This window comes from Alternaria novae-zelandiae (genome assembly GCF_023758075.1).
Source record: "Alternaria novae-zelandiae strain BMP 2774 chromosome Unknown scaffold_17, whole genome shotgun sequence".
Classification (NCBI taxonomy): domain Eukaryota; kingdom Fungi; phylum Ascomycota; class Dothideomycetes; order Pleosporales; family Pleosporaceae; genus Alternaria; species Alternaria novae-zelandiae.
The window spans coordinates 279,457-292,783 of NW_026056977.1; the positions used below are offsets into that span (position 1 = coordinate 279,457).

The window sequence follows — 13,327 nt, forward strand, 5'->3', positions numbered from 1 at the left end:
AGAACGTGCTCTTTACCTAACTTGAAATGGCCTTTATCGCCTTTCGTTTCCTGCTCACTCGTTTCCGCGACGAACGCTCTCGGTTCCTTGGCGTCTTTTCGTCATTCCGCCAGCTAACACCGCCTCCTGCTTCACACGTGCGATTATCGCAAGAGTCACCTGGGTCTTTGGTCGCTATGACGGTAAGAGCGCGCTGTAACAGTGCCAGTAGCGTGCACTCAATGGCGCATATAAGCTGCGAACTTCTTCGTTCCTTCTCTTCTACACCAGCTCCGGCTTCCCTGACCAGTGATTTCTCCCGAAAGCTATTCCTATATACAGTACTCGATCTTATCTCCCTTTCTCACATATCAGATCTCCTAGATCCTCTTCGATCTACCTATCATCGACACGATGCATTCCTCCAGTTACTTCGCTGGTAAGTTGCCCCATGAAGTCTTCAAGCTCGACTAATCGTGGACAGTTGCACTCAGCTTCCTTACTGTGTTTACCAACGCCGCTCCGACTGATTTCAAGACCCAAGACATGTCCAAGGACTGGACCCATGTTTTCTCCCCTGAGCACTTCATGTCCTCACTGATCGAGCCCGGCTCCTCGATGGCGTCTATATCCGTGCCTAGTTGGATCGGCATGGGTGACCCAGACATTCCTCAGATTCGAGGTGAACTTCGGAACCACTGTCCCTTCTCAGTCTGGGCTCGTCTATCTATCGCTGCCAACAACTCCTTTGGGGTGCCCTGCGACCATGCTGGAGAGACCCAGATGGTGGAAGTGCTACCAGGCCATAGGTACAAGGCGCCCTTCCCGTGTCAGCTGAACCAGTGTGGTCACAACAGTACGTATTTCCTATTTCATCTCCTAATCTTCCTCATTACCTACAATTACTCCTGCTAATACACACCCAGTCAAGGTCGCCTACCATCCCGAGGATCGCAACGTCTACCAGATCGAGTACTCCCTGGACCCCCATGACGGCCGTATGTGGTATAACCTCTCTGCCGAGGACGGTGCGCCATTCCAGGATGTTGAGCGCTACCTCGCTGGCTTCGGCCCCACATGTCCTTTCGTTCACTGCGCGCCTGGCCAGTACGGTAAAGACCCGGTCCATGGATGCGACTGGCCGATCCAGCCTGTCTGCGCTACTATCGGTAGCGTTGTCGGAGTGCTTTGTGGTAGGCTGGAGTAGGTTGGCGGGTGTGACGATCGTTGTTGACTTGGAGTCGAGGATGCTTGTTGAGTGTTCGCGAACTATATAGACTTCGATATCAGAGGGCTTTTGTGTGGCATTTGGCAAATGCGCAACATGAGCTAGATAGATATGCTGCGGAGACACTTCGGTGTTCATCTATTAATTATCAATAACCTATCACCATGCGCATCCTCTTTTTCCTGCATTCACAGTGATCATTGAGTCCATTGCTACATTTTTCGTGGTAGAAAAGCTTGTCACGCATGGGCTGTACGAAGCACATGAAGTTAACCTTATAGTAAAAAACACCCCACGCGCGTCCTGCCCCATCACCGAAGTGACTCGCGAACGACAAAGGTGCATGGTCTGTCATTACTCAACCCACTGGATTGTAATCCCTATTTGATCTCTTGGGACGGCAGTCTCATACGCTCATTTTATTCGGCTTGAACAAAAACAACACATAGATCATGCGTCTCATGCCTCCGCCATTAGTTATAGATGCCTTATCGATGCCAGCGTGCTTGCACCACCTGAACTCATCGACATGAGTTCCCTGGCTGATAGTTTGACCGCTGATGTATCTAGACCGCCCATGGGACACTGCATGTCTTGATCTGATTCCAAACACTCAGTCGCTCACGTCTTTGGTTTTGAGCTTTGCATAATCTCCGCATCTCAACCGGTGCTGCTTAAAATGCGCGGCTAAAGAGATAAAGACATAGCATGAGGAAAATGAGATGCCCTTTCTACTACCCATAATGATAAGAGTTCGTCTTTGACCCAGACTACGGTCAGGTCCTGATTAGGTCACCCACCTTCCTCACCTTCACCTCGCAAAACTTGGACTGCATCTTTCGGGAAATAGCGCCCCTCCGCTCCTTCCTCACCTTCACCTCTCATTTCGAAGCAATCTTGCGAGTAAAACCGCCCCTCCACCCAAAAGAATCTTTCTCTCTCCAACCCCATCCAGCGTCAAGCAAAACAAACTCATACAGCTTCTCGTCAACCCCCAAGAGCTCACCATCATGTACATCCTCACCGTTCTTTTCCTGACCCTCGTGTCGGTTCTTTCCCTCACCAACGCGACCGTCATTCCCAACTTCCCTGACAGCGCTTCTTCCATCCACCTGGTCCTCAACAACAACTGCGGCTTCGATGTCTGGGTCCGCCAGGGCGTCGCCGCTGAACCCGGGTCGCGCATGGGCCAGGGCGAGAACTGCGGTCCGATGAGCGCCAAGGACACAGAGGAAGTCAAGGTCAGCGCCGGTCAGAAGTTCATCACGACTGTGCCTATTCTTGAGGATAGCTGTGGACACTCTGGTAAGTGAAAAGCGCGGAGGTGAGGGACATCTCGATGAGAAGTATCGCTAATTCATGGGAATAGTCAAGGTCGCCCGCAAGCCAGCGGACTGGCAGACGGTCTATCAGTACCAGATGACTTGGGCTAAGGAAGATCACAAGATCTGGTAAGTCGGTCTTTCTCCTCTCTCCCCTCGCACGAAGATCTGTCTTTCCCACACCTTTACTGCTTCTTTGTACCGACCTCAAGCCTTCCTAAATCCGATGCTAACACCTCTGCAGGTACCAACTTTCTTGCATGAACGGAAACCCTTTCACCGACGTCGTCCGCCAGATCGGTGGGCCCCACGACTCCACCTGCCCGCTCTTCCGCTGCGAGGCTGGTAACAATGGTAGCCAGTGCGATTACCCCCTCATGGCTAACTGCGCTACTGTCGGCGACGTCGTTGGCTACCTCTGCTAGGTCGAGCAGATGACGGAGAAGACCGGAGGAAGAAAAGGCTCCGGCAGAGAAAAAAAGCACTGCATTGGAATCTATAGGTACGGGACATCGTGAAGATGGTACCACATGGGACATGGAGATTCATCTGAGTTAGCCATGAGCTCTTATGAGTCATGATCTTCATGTCTGGATCAGTAATTTACTGAACTCAATTGATCTATCTCGCCTCAAATCTTCTCCGCTCTGCTGTCCAAGTCTCTTCAACCCTATGCATGCATGCCCTAGTTGTTCGCCGTCTTATCGTTGTAATAATGCACAGTCTGATCAGCGCACCCACTCGGCGTCTGATACAAGTAATTCCCCAAATTGATATACAACTTCTGCCCAGTGCACACATACCACGCACTCTTATTCGGCCGATTAACGCCCGCAACACTCCACTGAAGATCATCGCCGCCCCACGCAAACGTACCATACGTGTTCTTGCTCTCCGAGAAGCTGACAGCAAGCGACATGCCGTTGATCGAGCGCTCCTCAGACACTACGGCGTAAAGAAGCTTGACAGGTTCACCGGGTGCGGAAACGAGTTGAACTAGCTGGCCGCTGACGACCTGGAACTGGCCTGCTGTTGTGTAGTCGCCGAGGAGGGCGGGGCCGGTCGAGTAGAGAGGGTTCGTTTGGAAGTATTTGTGGAAGTTGGGGGCTGCGACTCCGCGGATCCAGTAGTAGCCGCTTTGGAGTGTCTTGCCTGGGCCGGTGCCGGCGGGGGTGCTGGTGGTGGTTGGTGCACTTGGTGAGACTGTTGTGGATGTTGGTACTGGCATAGTGGACATGGTGGAGGGTTCGGGTGTTGGCGCAGGTGCGGGTGCAGCACCAGGTTGGCATTGAGAGTAGTAGTCACTGAGAAGTTAGCTTTGATGCACGAGGCAATGATGCGATTCAGTCTCTCACTTGATCTTGACGCAGCCAGCACCTGAGTTGCATGCTGTCTCTCCAGACCAGTTCGTACCACCACCTGGTCTTCAGTTAGCAAATGTACGCTAACTACTTTGTGATGAGCATACATTGCTGCCAATCTCCTACAGCTGCATGAGTAGTGCTAGCTAGCAGGGCTAGCAGAGTCGTGATCGAGCAACGCATGATGAGGCAAGGTATGGCAACTGCTTCAGATGGATAGCTAACTGTTTGTCTTCTCGAGGATAGACCATTTTGAAGTACAATCCTGCTGCCATATATCTTCCATCTTCATTCCAGAACGCTACCACATGATGCCAGATATAGTGCTCGTGCTGGATATGATTCGGACCGTGGTCGCCGCGTAAAGTGGTTAAAGTACCCTAGGGCGACAAGCGAGCACCAAAACCCGGGAGCGAGGCTGAACTGCAATATGCTTGTGCGACGCCAAATTGCTTAATCAATATACTGGTGTCCAAGTGGCTAACGCCCGATCCTTGTGACTGCAGCCCATGCAGGGATTGCCGACCGAGCCTGTAAATCCGGGTACCAGCTCATATCGCGTACAACAAAGGCTTGCTCGGAAGTCCTTCTCGAAGTCTGAACAGTCGGTCTGGTCGCCCTCCCACAGTCTAGGCGCGAAGTGTGGCAGTATGATATCGTATTGTTTCGCGACAGTGCGACACGGGCACTCCATCCAGTCACCGGCTCGCGCGTATGATGTGAGGCTCGTCGCGTGTGCGTAGGCTTGCTCTTGTTCGTTGCGCGATCGCTCGAAGGCTATGCGTGTACCACGAGTGGCCATCCCGGCGTTTAGACCTGTACGAAAGCATCTGCATCATCCTCCCTCTCCTCAGTCCACCTCAGCGACGCCACTGATAGGCTCCGGGCGCGCCGAAAACACAATCTTGTACTTCACCACCTCCACAATCTCCAGCTCCTCATCTTTCGCACCATCCTCGTCCCCAAGCCCACTCATCTCCACATCCTCGACGTTTATCTTCTCCCTCCTGCGGATGACACCAAGCGGTGTGGGCAGCTTCTTGCATTCGCCCGTCATGCGCTGGCCTTTGCCGACGTACATGTAGACGCGCTTCATCCATTTCGTGTCGCTCGGGTCGTTGATGGCGGGATTGTAGTGTGGGAAGACGAGTTTGCCGACTTGTGTGGAGGCCACGGAGGCTGCAGGCGGGGGGAAGTGGATTGTGCCCTGGATTTCGATGAGGGCCAGGCCCGAGGGCGTGTGGAGGAGCTGCGGAAGGGGGTTCTCGGCGCGAGAGGATGTTGCGGAGGAGCAAGGGAGATGGATCGGTACCGACGGCATCGCGGAGAGTTGATCGGGGCTTAGGTGGGAATTGAAGGAGCACCGTGGAGTAGGTGGGGGTTGTGTATTTGTGGTGTTGGGGCAGGATAATCCCCGCCGGCGAAAACTACGCGACGCGCTGAGATCTGGTGGGGCGAGCGCGCGCGATGGGCGGGAATGACGACACCAAGTGCGCAATAGTTTCGTCAAAATTCATCATTATTCATAGATATCTATTATGTACTAGAAGGCAACCACACTGCTCTTGCAGCCATCTAAGCCCTCTTGCCGAAGACCTTGTCGAAGCCAGTAAGGGTGAGCCTGTACTTGACGTTGTCGTTCTTGTACACGCGTTCGACTGCCTCCTTGATGCCCTCTTCGCTAAGCTGGATCTCCTGTACCCAACTCTTGATGTTCTGCTTGGATGCAAGCTGGAACATCTCCTCCATCTCGGGCCTGTTTCCGATGTGCGACGCGCCCATGTAGCAGCCGTTGGGTGCGAAGATCTGGGCGGGCATGGCAGGGAGCGGGTTGTCAGGGAAGCCGACCATGTGGAAGGTACCGTTGACCTTGAGGATGGAGAAATATTCCGAGAGATCGAACTTGTCAGTCGCATCAGCGGTGTTGATGACGAAGTCGAACTGGAACTTCCATGGCTCAGCCCAGCCCTTGTCCTTGGTGACAATGAAGTCCTTAGCACCCATCTTCATCGCGTCCTCCTTCTTGTTGGGAGAGTGCGAGATGACATAGGTGTCGGCGCCCATAGCTACGGACCAAAGGACACCGAAGTGACCAAGTCCTCCAAGTCCGATGATACCGACCTTCTTGCCGGGGCCAGCTCCTAACCTCTTCAAGGGCGAGTATGTGGTGAGGCCAGCGCACAGCATGGGCGCTGCGAGGGCAGTGTCAAGGTTGTCTGGGATCTTGAACACGAAGTACTCATGGCCACGGATATGGCTGGAGTATCCACCCTGTGCGACGGTGCCGTCGTTGTGCTTAGCACCGTATGTGTCGACTTGGTTGGGGCAGTAGTTCTCCTGGTCGTTCTTGCATTGGTCGCAGGTAAGGTCGGCGCCAATCTGAGCACCAATACCGGCGCGGTCTCCAACCTTGACCCTGGTGACCTTGTCGCCGACCTTGACGACCTTGCCGATAACCTCGTGTCCTACGCAGAGGGGTAGAGGGAGTTCCTCGCCCCATCCTCCAGTGATGGTGTGGACATCTGAAGCGCAGACACCGCAAGCGTCAATGGCAATGTCGACGTCGTACTCCTCAAACTTCTTGAGGGGAAGCTGGGGAAATGTTAGTACAGCTATCAATTGGAAGATTGGCTTATTGACTGACCTCCTGGCGCTTGAATGTGCTCCAGTTCTTGATGTCGGTTACCGCGAAGGCGTCGGTAGTCTCTGGGTAAGGCATTGTTGCGTTTGAGTTTGAATTGGAGTATGGGAAATATTGTTGGGGAGGTGGGAGAGATGATGGAGGGGCAGGTGTTGAGGGGCATGCACACGTATTTCAAGCATCGGTCAATCCCCCGCCAGCTGTTAGAGTCGGCCCACGGTCACAATGGCGTCTCGTCCAGTGAGGTCATAACAGTGGACGAGAACGAGAGGGTACCCGCCGTTGAGGCTCCTGCTGCTCCCTGATTGGGCAGGCCTACAGCCACGAGCGCGTTGTCGCTATGGCGCGCATTGTACCTTTTTCTTGACCGTCACTGACGCGTCAATGATCGCGACTTTATCCGTCACATCGGAGTTCTGCCAACGGTCTCGAGGGCTAGATCGCAAACCATGCCCTGTCGCGCTGGCTAATCCACGCTATACGCGTCTGGTCGTTCCGACCGTACCGAGTTACAGGGGGTTCGTCAATGCGCTTGTATAACTCCTGTCGTCTTCGTTACAAGTCCAGATATCGTTTGTAAGAATGTCGCATTCGAGCGCCGGCGAATTCAGCGAAGGCGATGACAGATTTTCCGAGCTCGATCCAAACGGGGAAAGTACGACGACGTAGCTGTTCCGAGTGCCGAGCGTCATGCTTTAGTTGCCGACGTCATAACCCGGGCCTCGCCCCCCTATGCCCTTCGTCTCTCATCGGTAGGCATAATTGGAATTTGTTTTTCTTTTGTCGGTTCATGTAGCGTCGACCAATGATTGCGCATCCAGGAGGACAGGCTGCGAGTCCAGGATTCTGTACGTGGGTGCACCAAGCTAGTCCTCAGTGGCACGCGGCTCTTATACCCCTAGGTACTCCCACAACGGCATGTACATGAGCCGAGCTGATATGGATGAGCTCGTCCAGAACTTGGTTCCTCCACTGCAAATCGGTTCGCGTTATCAAGCTTCCGGCCATTTGCCATGCCACCTGGTACCCCGCATCGTGAATGCGGGGTGATGAACCGGAGGCTTACCCTTTTGGGCATTCCGTGATCTTGGGCAGCAGGTGCACACATGCGCTTGCCAGTAGGAACAGACCGAAGCCAACGGACTGACCGAGTCCGGGGAAATGAGCGCGACGTCTGTTTGTCGGCCATGGAAGGAGCCAAACTACCTGCGCCACCTTGACCAAGTACTTCTGTCCTTCTCTTGTCCTCCGCCATCTTTCAAGTCACTCTCATATACGCTTGTAATAGTGTGAAACCAATTCGATCATAATGGCCGCCGAGGCAGATGACAACTCGATGAACGCGCTGCGGTTCCATGGGCAACATGACCTGCGATACGAGAGGATTCCGATACCCCAAGTCAAAGCAGGGCAAGTCAAAGTGAAACCGGCATGGGTGGGAATTTGCGGATCAGGTAAGGACCCAATTACAGAAAGTGAGACAGCGAGACTGACGTTGCTTTATACCTCCACGAATATTTGGGTATGTACTTGAATGACGAACACGCGGTCCATAGCTGAGCACCTAGGTGGCGCGAATCTCTGCCCTACCACGCCCCACCCAATCACCGGCGAAACGGTTCCACTAACCTTCGGCCATGAATTCAGTGGCACAGTAGAGGAAGTTGGCGAGGGTGTTACTGACTACAAAGCCGGTGACAGAGTTGTCATTCAGCCCATCATCTACGATGACACCTGCGGCGCCTGCGAGGAAGGTCTGCAAAATTGCTGCTGGTCCAACGGCTTCATCGGCCTGTCTGGTTGGGGCGGTGGTCTTGCGGATCACATCGTCGTCCCAACCTCTACCCTATATCATCTCCCTGACAATGTTCCACTCGAGATTGGTGCGCTCGTCGAGCCCCTCGCTGTCGGTTGGCACGCAGTCAAGATCAGTCCTTTCAAGAAAGACGACGTCGCATTGGTTTTGGGAGGTGGGCCCATCGGTATATCAACAATCCTAGCCCTGAAGGCGAAAGGCTGCGATCGGATCATCGTCTCAGAAGTGAGCAGAAAGAGACAGGAGTTTGCGAGGAAGTTCGGAGCGCACTACATCATCGACCCCACCAAGGAAGACCTTGCCAAGCGCTGTCGCGAACTCACCGGAGGTAAGGGTGTACATGTAGTCTACGACTGCGCCGGCGTCCAGGCTGCTCTCAACCAGGCCGTACATGCCACCCGCGCTCGAGGCTGCATCGTCAACATTGCCATTTGGGAAAAGCCTTGCACCATTTTCACCAACGACTTCAACTTTAAGGAGAGGACCTACATGGGCATTGCGACTTATGAGATTGGCGACTTCCAGGAAGTGATTGATGCGCTGAGCAGGGGAGACATGGACCCGAAAGAGATGATCACCCAGAGAATTGCTCTTACCGAGGTCGAAGAGAAGGGTTTTAAGAGCCTTATCAACGACAAGGACAACCAGGTCAAGATTCTGGTGGAGGTTGGCGGGGGTACATAGATGGACGGCTTGGAAGCTGGCAGGTAATTTTCTGCGCGACCAAATTCCCATGAGGAGATATCTGCAGTCTCTTATTGAGATACATAATCTCTGATCATTTCATACGATTTTATCACTGCTTGGTTTTACTGTTCGATAGTTACCTCGCCAGTGAGCGGATGGCGGGCCTTATATGCCCAAGGTAGCATTATAATCACATTTTCTCAACTCTTCATCATCACTGGGGATTTGAACAAGGTCGACAGAGCGTGTATAGTATAGTTTAAATGAGTCCGGCACACTCTTGTTACATGTCGAACTAACAAGAAGCAGCGTTATTCTGTCTGAGAAGCAAAGGTTCTAGCGGTAAAGACTGTGATTTGATATCCACCACTGCCGTTGCCGGCTACCATCTACCGATGTCACCCGCCATGTTCAACCCTATCGACTCCTCATGATCGTCTAGCAGGTGATCTTGTACGAGTTCTTAGGGCCATACGCCTCACAAACACCGACTTCGCCGAACACCTCTGGGGCTTCATCTGTGCAGTCGAAAGATGTGTGCAGATTGACTATCGGCAAAGATTAGCGAAGTCGTATTCCTGGTATAGGAACTTACTCTTGCAGTTGGGGTTAGCAGCTTCGGTAATGATGAGACTCTTGTTGCCGTCGTAGATGCTGATGCACCTGTTGGCGGGGAGGTTGGTTGAGCCCTCAATCAGACATCCGGATGCGGTGCTGCAGGCGGCGCACGTCGAGATCGTGAATGAGAGGGTACCCTGTGCGGCGCTGGATGCGACGAATACAGAAGCGAGGGCAAGGAAGGTAGTTGAGAGCTGCATGTTGAAGATAGTGGGAAGTTTTGGCGTCGAGGAGAGGGATAATTTGTGGATTTAGGAGAAGAATTGGTTGGAGAGAAGATGATTCTCGAGCTCACAGTGAGGCATTCTTATACAAAGCATGAGGTTGTGGATTACATGATCGGGTTATTTTGCCAACCGATAACATCTTACTGATATTATTGCCCTGTGAGAATGCTGATGCTCGCTATGGACCCGTCTCATGACCAAGAACGCGTACGCAGGCACGCTCTGTTAGGCCGTGTTACGGCGGTGACAGCACGAAGAGAGGCTTTGTTGGGCTTTAGTACGATTAAGGACTGACCACGAGGTACACACGGCTAGCTGTTGGTAAGCGGGCGTATTTACAGTAAGCATACACGAGTTCCGGCTTGCCACTTCAGTCTTACATCTCTCTCTTAGCAAGTGTCGGCTCGAGGCGACTAGGCCTGCCCGTGTGTTGGTCTCACCACTCTTTTGTTAGCAAGTAGAAGTCTTTTGTGCACGTGAGGTGGCTAGATCATGGCTGTCATTTCTCGCTACGATCAGAGCATCAATCTATTTACCCTCGTGGCAGCCTCCCATGATCACGTCGCAAGAGATTCCGAAGTTCATTGCGTGAGAAACGCTGCGTCAATGCGAGTAAAGATATTCTCGTCGAACCTCATGCGCGTGAAGATATTGGAGACGCCCTGTATTGTAGATATATATAAGCCCCTTCTGTCATGTGTTGAACGAACAGCGAGCGGCAAGAGACGAAGATGCAAGAGACATCGCATGATGCTGACAAAACAGCATGTACAGCACATACACTATAGATATCCCTACTTTAGATGCGCCAGGCGGCTTAACATGTGATCTTGAAGCTGTTTGATGGAATCTTGCTTTCACAAATTCCACCGTTGTCCTTGTGCACCTCCGGCGTTCCTCCGCAGTTGAACTCGGGGTAGAGATTGACTGCACAAGACGTTAGCTCAAAGAAGGCTGGATGAGATGTATATGGTTTCAGTACCTTGGCAAGACGGGTTTGTTGCGTCGTAAGTCTTGATGGTGGTACTTCCATTCCACATGGTGATGCAAAGGTCCGGTGGAAGGTTGGATCGAGTGTTGACAGAACAGAACGTGCCCGGCACCGGGGTGCACTCAGTGCAGTTCCATGTTGTGAAGGTGACGCTGTCGTACGCGGCAGCTGTGGCAGCCAGAGCGATGCCTGAGAGAAGAGCCGAGGTGGAGAAACGCATGTTTGAAGGGGTTGTTGGGGTACTTTCTTTATCTGGGCTGTAGGGTGAATGGTGTTGTACAAGCCTATCTCCAGCGGATTGCTGCTCTTATACTTCGTAGTACGATACAAGGCATCCCGTCATAAGTTGGCCAAGCAGCCACGAGTTTGCTACAGCGGTTCGATGCCCAGAATAATCCCGCGCCGTCCATTGCCCGAACGCGAGGATAGCAACAAAGACCCTGCATGTCAGGGCTGTTGACACCAACTGACGATAGTCCATGCTTTGAGAGGGCAGGTAGTCTTGACCTTGGCTTGGGCGCGGCGTATACGTGACTATCGTGGGAAAGACATCCATGGAACAAACGAGTATGACTAACGATGGACATTGCTGATGCCAAATGTGGTCTACGCGGATCTCCCCACGACCGAAAGATGACACGAGGTATCGTGGAACGCGTGGGCGGTGTTGGTGGCGATGAATACTGGGGGTGAGATTTTGGTGGCTGGTCTCTACCCATTCATACTGAGTCTCATTGGCCGTCGCAAGTCTTTCCACATTTTCCATTTGATTATGATGTCTGCCGTGCACTGTCGCTACAAACTGTAGAAGCCTGTCTGGTAGTTCAGCAATGTTATGTAAATCACGAACAGTTCTCGAGCTTCGCAGAAAGCGCACATCGGGGTAGAACATGGCCTAGTATGCATAAGTATGTATGTATCGCTATTCGAGGGGCCTGGCCACACGCAAAGATCTGATGGTAAATCTCTGCGGTAGGTTGAGTCGCGCCTTGGGGTCGAAAGAGACGGCATAGTCGGCCTATGGTTGAGGTTATGGTTCAAAGTCGACTCATCCTCTTCCCGCTTGGGCGAGACGGCGTGTGCGCTGCCCCTGACATGCCGGAAATGCGATTGCCTGGTGGAGAGCGATTGTCCGAGACGGGAGCGTCATGAGATAGTATTGGCTGCGAAAACACTAGAAGTCAGACGCCATAGCGCGAGCGCGCTAGCTACTTGATGACGGTCGGGAGATGTCGAGGAGACGGAGGCTGGGAGACGCGCCGACAGGGGCGCTAAGACGCTAGACTACATACGTCATCATGACCCCCACAGGCCTTCCCGAAGTCTCATGGCCCAGCTCAGCACTTACGAGCTTCAGACACTGTTGGATTCATGCCGACCGCCACGATATGTTGGCTGACGCTTCAATCAAGATCCTGCAATCTGTCAGAGTAAGCTTCATTCGCACATGCGTGGCAACTTCAGGTGGCCTCTGCCGGGTTGGCCGTTCAAGCCGGTCATTCCGCAGTTTTCGGCCACCAGTACATTGCAGACAATAAGAACGGATTCATTGACCCAGATCTATACATTAGCTACTCCTGCCAGACTAGTCGCCGGGAATATGGGATTCGGCAGGACTCTCTTGACGCGTATGCTTGAGAACAGGGAGCAGATGACTGGTGCCACTCGAAGGTTGCAAAGGAGCTGAAGTAATTCGAAGAGTCAGAAGAGCCTCCAGAAGCACGTTATACCGAGACGTAGCTCCCATAGTAATGACAACAGTGATGGTAAAGTTGATTGAAGTGTTCGTGGAAGGTGCACGTGGAGGATGTCGGCTGCCGTTCCCAAAGTGGCGTAGTGCGCGAAGTTTGACGCGTCTCTTCACAACATCAGAGCTTCAAACCTCACCGCATCCTCCTCGTCCACTCCATCTATCGCGAATCTCTATCTCGTTCGTGTCTCTCACCCACAAATATTTTGCGAATCCAATTCACACCTGCCGTATATGCTAGAGTTTGTGTATATCATTACTGTCGCGTCTCTCTATTGTCTTGCTATTGTCTAAATGCCCGTGATAATACGCGCTGCCTCACCAAGGAAGTCACTCTGAGAGGTCGTCGCATGCACTATCATCATTTATTCACCTCATGCATCGTCTCATTCCTTTATGTCTTCATCAAATCATTGCGAAATGAGTGGTCTGCTTTCTCAATTCCCTATCAGGATTCGCACATCCCTTAGCCTCGTCGTATGCAAATTTCCGCGTCCGATTCCTTTCCGTCAAACCTCACCTGACCCATACATGGCACCTGTCGCCTATGGTGTCTGCTCGGCTGCCACTGAGGCAATCTTCATTTGACGAGGTTTGAGGAGAGCCCCACGACTGTTTTCCAAGAGCACGGGAGCGACGCCTTGGTCGCGCGTCACATGGCGACGAACGATAGAGAAACATCGCATACCTTGCAGGACAGAGTTGTT

The 13,327-nt window shown here is 52.7% G+C and overlaps 6 protein-coding genes across 6 annotated transcripts; 3 read left to right on the forward strand and 3 right to left on the reverse strand.

Moving 5' to 3' along the window:
* Positions 1 to 393: 393 nt before the first annotated feature.
* J4E88_007911 (uncharacterized protein) lies at positions 394 to 1,186 on the forward strand (the record flags this gene model as incomplete). The annotated part of the gene is made up of 3 exons (XM_049401525.1): positions 394 to 418; positions 464 to 835; positions 906 to 1,186. 3 exons carry the CDS (start codon positions 394 to 396, stop codon positions 1,184 to 1,186), a joined length of 678 nt encoding a protein of 225 aa, XP_049252598.1.
* Positions 1,187 to 1,950: 764 nt separating this feature from the next.
* Positions 1,951 to 2,954, forward strand: J4E88_007912 (uncharacterized protein; the record flags this gene model as incomplete). The annotated part of the gene is made up of 4 exons (XM_049401526.1): positions 1,951 to 1,959; positions 2,188 to 2,512; positions 2,577 to 2,658; positions 2,774 to 2,954. 4 exons carry the CDS (start codon positions 1,951 to 1,953, stop codon positions 2,952 to 2,954), a joined length of 597 nt encoding a protein of 198 aa, XP_049252599.1.
* A 260-nt stretch (positions 2,955 to 3,214) lies between these two features.
* J4E88_007913 (uncharacterized protein) lies at positions 3,215 to 4,073 on the reverse strand (the record flags this gene model as incomplete). Its single annotated transcript, XM_049401527.1, has 3 exons — positions 3,215 to 3,833; positions 3,885 to 3,948; positions 3,998 to 4,073. 3 exons carry the CDS (start codon positions 4,071 to 4,073, stop codon positions 3,215 to 3,217), a joined length of 759 nt encoding a protein of 252 aa, XP_049252600.1.
* Positions 4,074 to 4,740: 667 nt separating this feature from the next.
* Positions 4,741 to 5,211, reverse strand: J4E88_007914 (uncharacterized protein; the record flags this gene model as incomplete). Its single annotated transcript, XM_049401528.1, has 1 exon — positions 4,741 to 5,211. One exon carries the CDS (start codon positions 5,209 to 5,211, stop codon positions 4,741 to 4,743), a length of 471 nt encoding a protein of 156 aa, XP_049252601.1.
* A 254-nt stretch (positions 5,212 to 5,465) lies between these two features.
* On the reverse strand, positions 5,466 to 6,609 carry J4E88_007915 (uncharacterized protein; the record flags this gene model as incomplete). The annotated part of the gene is made up of 2 exons (XM_049401529.1): positions 5,466 to 6,482; positions 6,535 to 6,609. 2 exons carry the CDS (start codon positions 6,607 to 6,609, stop codon positions 5,466 to 5,468), a joined length of 1,092 nt encoding a protein of 363 aa, XP_049252602.1.
* Positions 6,610 to 7,840: 1,231 nt separating this feature from the next.
* On the forward strand, positions 7,841 to 9,031 carry J4E88_007916 (uncharacterized protein; the record flags this gene model as incomplete). The annotated part of the gene is made up of 2 exons (XM_049401530.1): positions 7,841 to 7,985; positions 8,100 to 9,031. The coding sequence occupies 2 exons, from the start codon at positions 7,841 to 7,843 to the stop codon at positions 9,029 to 9,031; spliced, it is 1,077 nt and encodes a 358-aa protein (XP_049252603.1).
* Between the last annotated feature and the right edge of the window lie 4,296 nt (positions 9,032 to 13,327).